The following is a 9,293-nucleotide window of genomic DNA, read 5'->3' on the forward strand; positions in this document are numbered from 1 at the left end:
TATTGGGCTTGTGATCAACCAGTCAGTTGGATCCTGTAGAGTGAAGTTAACACCCGAAGTTTGGAGTTATATTCCGTGGTTTGCTGCCTAAGGTTGTTTCTGATTTACTATGTACGCTACGTAATTTATGCATTGTCCTTTGATATTACCCCTTATTTGTAGCTATATGTGAGGCTTGTCTTCTAAAACTCACATATGGTGCATATCTAATTTTGTTCTTAAAATCGGGTGTTACAAAGTGGTATCAAAGCAATGCTGACTGTAGGATGCAAGCCTAGCTAGAACCGGACGTTTTAGAATGCTTCTATCTCTCCTTACTTCTTGCTTTCACCTTAACCTTGATAATTGCTAACAAAAAATTATGCTTACCTCTGCCCTATTCTATTATAAAACTTTGTCTTTATTCTAAATCCAACCTCCTTGTCTATTTAGATGGCTCATAATGAAGAGACCATTGGCATGAATGGACAAAAGGACCTCGCTTCGCCACCCATAAAAGCATTTGACAAGGAGAAGCTTCTAGCCATGCAAAAGCAAGTAGTGGAAGGAATGACTCAGAATGGGAACTCTCAGCAGTGCATCTCAGGACCAGTGAAGAGACAAGTAGCAGAAGCTTGGAAAAATATGAGAACCCATGGAGGGAGCCACTGCCGAATTGAGCTCATCTTTGCCTTTGCTCAACTCCCGTGAAGTGTTGTCGAAGGTATCCTTCGGATATGTGAGTCAGAGGTTCTGAGGGGATGTTACGAGATTTCGTGCGATGCCCTTCAGAGACCTCCGATTCTAGCTTGTGGTGATTTTTTTGTGGTTATACATGACTCTGTGGTCGATGTTCATCACAACGCCGCGGTTCTAGCATTACGAAGCTTCGTGCAATACCAATTTTTGGTGCTGCTATAATGCTAACCCCTGCCTCCATGGTGGCCTATGTTTTTTCCTTTGTGACTGCTAGGCCTGCACTGGCTGCTTGGGTCTGTGTGTACTGATCCTGACTGAGGGTGGAGGGCCTGGTGTGTCTGGTTTTATAGGCTTTGTTGCGTTTATTGATTGTACTTTGTTAGGTTGGAAATTATTATCGAGTTATGGTTGGTTGTTGGGGTAGTTGATTTTGTTTTATTTGACTGAGGGTGGTTGTAGGCTTGGCTTTATTTTCACCCTCTGTGTGTTGGAGGCCTGCTTGGATTTGCAGGATACCTTCGACCTTATCTTGGCGAAGGTTGTGTGAATGTTGATGAGGTTTGCTTTGTGAATTTGAAACCTTCGCTGCCTTTTGGCGGAGGTTGTATGTCCCCTGATGCCTGATTATCTTTCAGGTCTTTGTCAGGTTCGAAGGTTTTGTCTCTTTTGGTCATGTGATGCCTGAGGAGGACAGAGCTTTTTCACTTTCGACCATGTTGTCCTTGCTGCCCAGCTCTTGGCCAGGTCTTTTGCTAAGGATGTGGTGTTTTTCCACCATTGAGGACGTTCCGAGCTTTCTTAGCCTTTGGCTTAAAGTTGCGGAGGGTCCTTGTGATCACGTGATGTTTTGTCGAATGTTACAGCCTCGTTGCTGGTTGTTTTTCGACTTTTGATTTTTGTTTCTTGGGTGCATTCCTCTTTATATCTCAGAGGTTTTTACATAGGTTCTGCCTCGTTAAAAACCTCACCTCCTAGTAGGAGTACCCCTGTGAGGAAAAGAGTGCAGACCTTGGATTGAAAAAAACTATAGAGGAAAAGGAAAATAAGTGTATCTAAAGACATGGATGCCGCCGCTTTTTTTGTGGGGGTCATTCTTACACTCAAATGTAAAATCTTCGTAGATTGTCGACATTCCACGTGTGGGTGGAGGTTAAGCCTTTGAGGTCTTTCAGGTAGAAGGATCCCGACCTTTCCGCTTGTATTGCTGTATAAGGTCCTTCCCACTTGGGTTGCAATTTACCAGCGTTTGGGTGATCTCCTTTTTTCCTGAGTACCAGGTCTCCATCTTGTATGTCTTTCCGTACTATCTTGCGGTCTCTCCACTTTTTGGTTTCTTGCTGGTACTTGGTAATGTTCTCCACTGCTTCCAGTCTTACTGATTCCAAGGTTTCCTTGAAGTACTCTTCATCTTCAGCCAAAAGCTGCTTCACGGAACGCAGGCTTTGGTGTTTGATTTCTTCGGGCAACATTGCCTCCTCCCCATACAAAAGCTTGAATGGGGTGAACCCAGTTGCTCTTGAAACTGTTGTGTTATGAGACCACACAACTCTGGGTACCTCGTCGACCCATTTCCCCTTTCGTAGGTTGAGTAGAGTTTTGGAGATTGCGGAGAATATTATTTTGTTTGCTCTCTCTACTGCCCCGTTTGACTCTGGGTGGTAGACGGATGTGAAAGAAATTTTGGTTCCTATGTGATGACAGAATTCCTTGAACCTGTCTGAATCAAACTGTCTCCCGTTGTCAACTGTGAGTAGGCTTAGAACTCCGAATCTGCAGACTATGTTCTGCCAGAAAAATTTCCTGATTGTTTCAGAGGTTATGGTGGCTAGTGGTTTGGCTTCGATCCATCTTGTAAAGTATTCGATGGCTACGACGGCGAACTTGCTTCCCCCTTGGGCAGTTGGCATTGGTCCTACCAGGTCCATTCCCCATCTCTGTAACGGCCATGACGGTGATATGAGCTGAGTTGGTGCTGAAGGTCCAGACTGAATTGGTGAGAAGGTCTGGCAAGCCTCTCATGTTTTCACTATCTCTTCAGCATCTTTGATGTGAGTTGGCCAGTAGAAACCTTGCCTCAGTGCTTTGGTGGACAGCGCGCGTGGGCCGATGTGTGACCCGCATATCCCAGAATGTATCTCTTGCAGAAGTTCTCTGCCCTCGGTTTGTGATATGTATTTCAGCAAAGGTTGGACTACACCTTTCTTGTATAGGTTTCCGTCAATGATGGTGTAATTCCTTGCTCTTGCTTCCATTCTCTTGGTTGATGCTTCGTCATCTGTGGCTGTTTTGTCTTTGAGGGAGTCAGATATTGCCTGCCTCCAATATTCGCCTTCTGTCAGCAGGACTGAGCGGAAAGCTTTTGGCAACGATTCAGTTGCGGGTGCTCCAACAATTTGGTAGAAGGTTCCTTCTAGCAAGGAGGTGTTGTTGGCCGCTGCTTTGGCTAGCTCGTCTGCCTCGTAGTTCTCGGCTCTTGGAATGTACTGCAGAGCGAACCCCTTTGAACCTTCTCTCCACCCCCCTTACGACGGCCAAATATCTTGCCAGCTCAGGGTTGTGTGCCAAGTACTCCTTCTCCACTTGTCCCGCCACCACCTGGGAGTCTGTTTTGATGAGCAGTGTTTTGGCTCCCGAAGCCTTAACTTTGTTCAGCCCGAGGATGAGTCCTTCATACTCGGCTATGTTGTTTGTCGCTCTCAATTCAAGTCTCGCGGCATACTTTTGCTTGAGGCCGGACGGTGCGACCAGGACAGCTGCTGCTCCTGCCCCTGATTGCCCCCAGGCGCCGTCTGTGTACAATGTCCACGGCGGGTCGACTACCTTCTCATCTTCTTTGCTCGAAGGTGTCCAATCTGCCATGAAGTCGGCCAGGGCCTGCGACTTGATGGAGGTTCTGGGGACATAGGTGATTTCGAACTGCGATAGCTCAGCCGCCCATTTCCCTATATGCCCAGAGGCCTCCTTGTTCCTAAGGATGTCACCCAACGGCTGTGAAGTGGGTACCTTGATCTCATGGCTTTGGAAGTAATGCTTGAGCTTCCTTGATGCGCACAGGACTGCGTACGCGATTTTTTCTATCTCCGTGTAGTTCAACTTTGCTCCTGACAGAGCTTCGGACACATAGTAGACGGGTCTTTGCACAGTTCCCTTACTATCACTTGCCTCGTGCACCAAGACAGCACTGACAGCGTGCTCGGAGGCAGCCACATACAGTAGTAGGGGAGTGTCCGGCTCGGGCACAGTTACCACCAGATTCGTTGCAATGTAGCTTTTGAGCTGCCTAAAGGCCTCTGATTGTTCCGGGCCCCATTCTGTTTTGCCTTCTCCTCTTAGCACTTTGAAGAATGGTAGGCTTCGCTCCGCAGATCTTGAGATGAATCTGTTGAGGGCTGCTATTCGACCAGTCAACCTTTGCACTTCTTTCTTGCTCGAAGGTTCTGCCATTGACATGATTGCCTTTGTCTTGTCTGGGTTAGCTCTGATTCCTTCGGAGCTAATGATGTACCCCAGCATTTTTCCCTTGCTGACCCCGAATACATATTTTTTCGGGTTAAGTTTCAGCCTGGCAGATCTTAGGTTGGCAAAGGTTTCCTGCAGGTCCTTGATATGATCCTCTTTGCGTCTGCTCATGACAACAATGTCGTCGATGTAGGCTATGATGTTTCTCTGCAGCTGACTTCCTAGAACCTTCCCCATCATTCTAGAGAAGGTTGCTCCAGCGTTCTTGAGACCCTCTGGTATTCTGGTGTAGCAATACGTGCCGAACGGAGTCGTGAAGCTTGGCTTTCCCTCGTCTTCCTTCTTGAGCCAAATTTGGTGGTACCCAGAGAAGCAATCCAGCAGTGAAAATCTCTAGCAACCGGCGGCTTTGTCGACAGAGGTATCTATCCTCGGCAAGGGGAAGGAGTCTTTGACACAAGCTTTGTTGAGATCTGTGAAATCTATGCATATTCTCATTTTGCCATTCTTCTTGGGGACTAGGACCACATTCGCCAGCCATTCTGGGTACATGATCTCTCTGATGACATTCGTGTCCAGAAGTCTCTGCACCTCTGCCTTTGCCGCTAAGGTTCTCTCTTCAGACATCTTCCTCTGTCTTTGTTTCTTCGGCCTCATTCTTGGGTCGATGTCCAGCGAATGTTGTATGATGTCTCTGCTGACTCCCTGCAGGTCAGTGGCACTCCAGGCAAAGATATCCTGATTCTTCTGTAGCAGGTCCAACAACTCAAGCTCCTCCTCTCTGCTAAGGGTGGCGGATATGTTGACTTTCTTATCTGGTACTGCCTCTTGCAAAGGGACACATTTTATTTCCTCCTGATCGGCCAGGTCTATCTTCCCCCTTGGCATGTCTGGCGGCTGGCAAGCTTCTTCTTGCGTGGAGTCCACGGAGTTTATGTTTCGGAAAGACTTGTAGATTGCTTTCTCTATGTTCCTCACCTCTTTTTGACTTCCGCGCACGGTGATCACCCTGTGCAGAGCCGGGATTTTCATGCACAGGTACCCCATGTGAGCAGCCGCATTGAATTTGTTCAAGAACCCCCGCCCGAATATGGCATTGTATGGGTAATGCAGGTCTACCACGTCGAAGGTGACATACTCTGTCCTTGCGTTTTCCGTTGTGCCAAAGGATACAGGTAGGGCGACCTTACCCAGAGCGTGTATCTGCTTTCCTCCGAACCCGATCAAAGGTGATTCTAAGGGTTGGAGCTGGCTTCTGCTGAGCTTCATTTGGTCGAAGGTTCCGGCAAATATTTTGTCTGCGGAACTTCGTGAGTCTACTAAGATCCCGCTGACCCCCCATCCTGCAACATTCGCTGTTATGACCATTGCATCCGTATGTGGGTAGCTTTCCAACCTTAGATCTTCCTCGGTGAAGGTTATTGGGGTTCTAGACCAATCGGTGCAGCGGACCGGCCCCTGAACTGCAACATTGTTGATGAGTCGAAGGTGGTCCTTCTTCTGCTTCTTTGTCTGGAACTCCATTGAGGACCCTCCTGCTATCGGCAAGATCATCCCAATTGTGGGCAGCGGTGTATGGGGGCCGATTTGATTGTCGGGGTGGGGTTCGGGTTTTGGTGGAGGTAGAGCTTGGATTAACTGTAGTTGGTTTGGGGAAGGAGGTAGTGACTGCTGGTGGGGTTACGGGGTCTCGATGTATGTAATCTATGGGGGTCGTGGAGGAGCATAGGTTGGTTGCAGGTTATGTTCTGCGGGCTGCTGTGCTGGGCGCCAAGCTGGTAGGAAGCCGGGATAGTAAGCGGAGGCTAGCGCGCTGGGCTGAACTGGAGCTGGGTGCTGCTGGCCCGATCCTCCGACATATGAGTGGTAGAAGGTCTGCGGGAATGTGTGATTCACCTCCCGAGGTTGAGCGACCGACGGCGGAGGTTGTGGAGCTGACCTGCTCTTGATCCTCTCCTGAGTTTCTTTTGCATCCGGGCAATCTCTGGTGGAGTGACCCTTCTCCTCTCCATGGAAGAAACAATATTGTTTCCGCGGCCGCTGCTTCTGATTCTTTTGCCATCCTGTGTTCTGACCTCCTCCTCCGTCTTGATTGGGCCCGCGTTCCGAGTTTCGCGGTTCTGCTGGTGGACGGTTATGTTCCAACTTTTCATTCCTTGGTTGCTCAATATTCATCATCTACCCACCAGCCTCTCGCTGTGGCCGGCGTTCATCCTGGCTAAGGTTCTTCTTCTGCGAGTTTCTGTCATTGCCTTGCTTCTTCTGAGAGTTCTGGTCCTCCAACCTCTTGCGGTAGTCGTTGTCCGACCTGCAATACTTCTCGAACTCATGGTACAGCTCGTGCATGGATGTTGGCTTTTCTCTGGCCAAGTGAGCTGCAAAAGGCCCTATGTGAAGGCCCTTAATGGCTGCCTCAATGGCAACCTCCTCCGGCACGCCTGGTGCCCTCGCCTTAGTCTGCACGAACCTTTGGAAGTATTCACACAGTGCTTCTCCTTGACTCTGGCGACATTGGAAAAGGTCCATGGAGGTTAGTGACTCAACAGCGAATCCTTGGAAGTTTGCCAAAATCTTGTCATGAAGTTCTCCCATGAATAGATCGACCCGCGCCTGAGCATCGAGTACCATGCCAAGGCATCTCCTTCGGCCGCGATCACAAAGGATTTCGCCATTACAGTTTCATTCCCCCCAGCTGAAGCCACAGCTGCCTCGAAACTCATCAGGAATTGGCGGGGGTCCGTTTTTCCGTTGAACTTGGGGAGCGTGATCGGCTTGTAGGTTGCCGGCCAGGGGAGGTCTGCAATCCTTCGGACAGAGGGGAACGAAGGTCCAATGTGCTCCGCAGCGTGCCACCATAGCTTGTCGGCTGCACATTTACCGTTGGACCGCCGCTGGGTAGAACAGCGGGCTAGATCGTCGGCTGAGGTCCAGGCTGAGGTGGAGGTTGCATGCTAAGGATCTCTGCTTGCAAGATTGAGAGCTGCTGCCTGATCTCAGTTGCTTGCGCCGCTGCCAGCGCTGCCTCCTGGCTGGCGGCGTAGGCGGCAGCGATCCGATCTCGCTCTTGCTGAAGGTTCTGTAGCTGCGCTTGCAGTAGCTGGAGCTCTTGCGCGGCCGTGGGTTGCGCCGGCCCCGCGGTGGGAGGAGGTTCCTGGCCGGCCTCTTGCTGCACATTCTCCGGCTGCTCGTCCTCAGGGCCCTCCTCCTCCGCGGTCGCATACGCACTCCGCACGGCCCTCCTCGGCCTTCCTCTTCTGGAGGACTCCGCCCGAGGTCTTGTGGTGCTTGATCTCTTTCCAGCCATCGTAGGTGATCCTTCGGGCCCCACGGTGGGCGCCAATGTTGGGAAGTAGCGCACTGCACTCCTCAACAACACGGTGGATTGGGAACCTTCTCACTCGGTGCTGTGAGAGGTCAAGCAACAGTGAACTCAACAGTAGGTGGGAACAGTAAATGCTCTCTCTCCAATTTTAAAGACGGTATCACGCCCCTTATATAGGGCTCGGAAACCGACCTAAGACAATTACAGAAATACCCCGTGACGGTGGGGGAATATCCCAGCATATTCTCATATTACAGTCTACTGACCCCAAGTCATTCATGTAATTTCACACTACGAACCCTGCATGTGCCCCCCGTCTAGGGCTTCAGCTAGTCGGAGGCTCGGATCCTTCGCTCAGCTGCAGATCCTTCGACGCTTCTTCGTCGGAGGTTCCTCAGCCTGGACGCGTCGGAGGTTCCTTCCCTCCGCTGCGTCCCTCGCCATCCTCGGACTGGAGAGGATCGGAGGCTCTCCCTTTCTCTGCTCGCGGGCCTCCGCCGGTGCCTCAGTCCCTGCACACACTTAGCATGACAAGACGAGTCGTCAACGTTAGTCCTTCTCAGGATCCTCCGCATGGCGTTACCACGGAGGCTCCTTGGGTGAAGGATATCCTTCGACGCTTCATATGTCGGAGGTTCCTCGGGTGAAGGATATCCTTCGACGCTATCAGGGGAAATGATGCGGCCATTTCCCAACATAGTGGAGGTTCGATCTCTTACCATGTAGGGTTTTGTTTGTAAAAATCATAAGGTGAAAACAAATGAAAAAAATGAAATGTGGTTTAGTAGATATTAGCACCTGCCAATATTTTTAGAGTAACGGCCAAACTTTTGCTTATAAACAATTAAATAAACATATGCCAATTTTTTTTTACTTCCACTATCCCTAAATATTAGTTATATTTTATTTCTGTGCCGTAAGTTTGGCTAGATTTACATACATGCAACATTTATATCTCCAAATAAATTCAACGATCTGTATCTAATGGATTAGTTTTGTACAAATATTGATACTTTCTATACATATTTAGTTAAAGTTATTTCTCGAGAAACGAAAATGATAGTTATTTAGGGATGGAGGGAGGAGATAGGTCTAAATTTAGCTTGGTTGGCTCATAACCAAACACGCCCCCCAGGAACAACCAAGCTGCTAACGGCGTACGTGCGATTCAACAAGCAACAAATTCATAAAGTCAGAGACAGCGTCGCTAAAGAATTAGCATATTCTCCAACCCTTAAATTATCTTTTGATTACATGAGACTGGATGACAGTGATGGATAGATGGCCTGGCCAGCATCTAGAATCAGCGCACAGCCCAAACCCTGAACCTGAAGCAAGCAAGCAGTTTTCACGGCCGTTCTAGCTAAACATCAAGTCCGTTTCTGGTGGCTGAGATGAACCAGATCTCCTTGCTGCCCTGCTGTAGCAACGTCAGCATCCCGTAACAAACTGGCTGTAGCCACGTCATGCATGCATGGGCCTTATTTGTGCTAGCTATCATGGCTGGCCCGTAGACAGTGAATTTCAGGTTTGGTAGCTCTTCAAAGATTTGGAAATGCTTGAAGATGCATCTTGCTTTATTTATCTACTTGTATGTTTGGTCGACCGAACCACCATGGTGCATGGCAGTGTACAACGAAAATCTTTTTGTGTGAGAGTAGAAAGTATACTCTCGTGTATCTCGAAATGCTTTTGGCAAAAAGATATCTAGTACTGCACATGCATGGATGCTATGGCACACCGCACACCACAGTTGAGCAGTAGTTGACCCTCTGAGCATTACGCATTGTCCAAATTCCACCACTGGTTGGAAGGGCATCGCCTATCAAGGCCG

The 9,293-nt window shown here is 49.1% G+C and overlaps 1 protein-coding gene across 1 annotated transcript; it reads right to left on the reverse strand.

Moving 5' to 3' along the window:
- On the reverse strand, positions 4,531–5,661 carry LOC110430499. Its single transcript, XM_021448231.1, has one exon. It carries the CDS (start codon positions 5,659–5,661, stop codon positions 4,531–4,533), a length of 1,131 nt encoding a protein of 376 aa, XP_021303906.1.

Source organism: Sorghum bicolor, chromosome 1, assembly GCF_000003195.3.
Source record: "Sorghum bicolor cultivar BTx623 chromosome 1, Sorghum_bicolor_NCBIv3, whole genome shotgun sequence".
Classification (NCBI taxonomy): domain Eukaryota; kingdom Viridiplantae; phylum Streptophyta; class Magnoliopsida; order Poales; family Poaceae; genus Sorghum; species Sorghum bicolor.

Coding starts and splice junctions, on each gene's coding strand:
- LOC110430499 (XM_021448231.1), bottom strand. CDS start 5,661: ATGGAGTTCCAGACAAAGAAGCAGAAGAAGGACCACCTTCGACTCATC.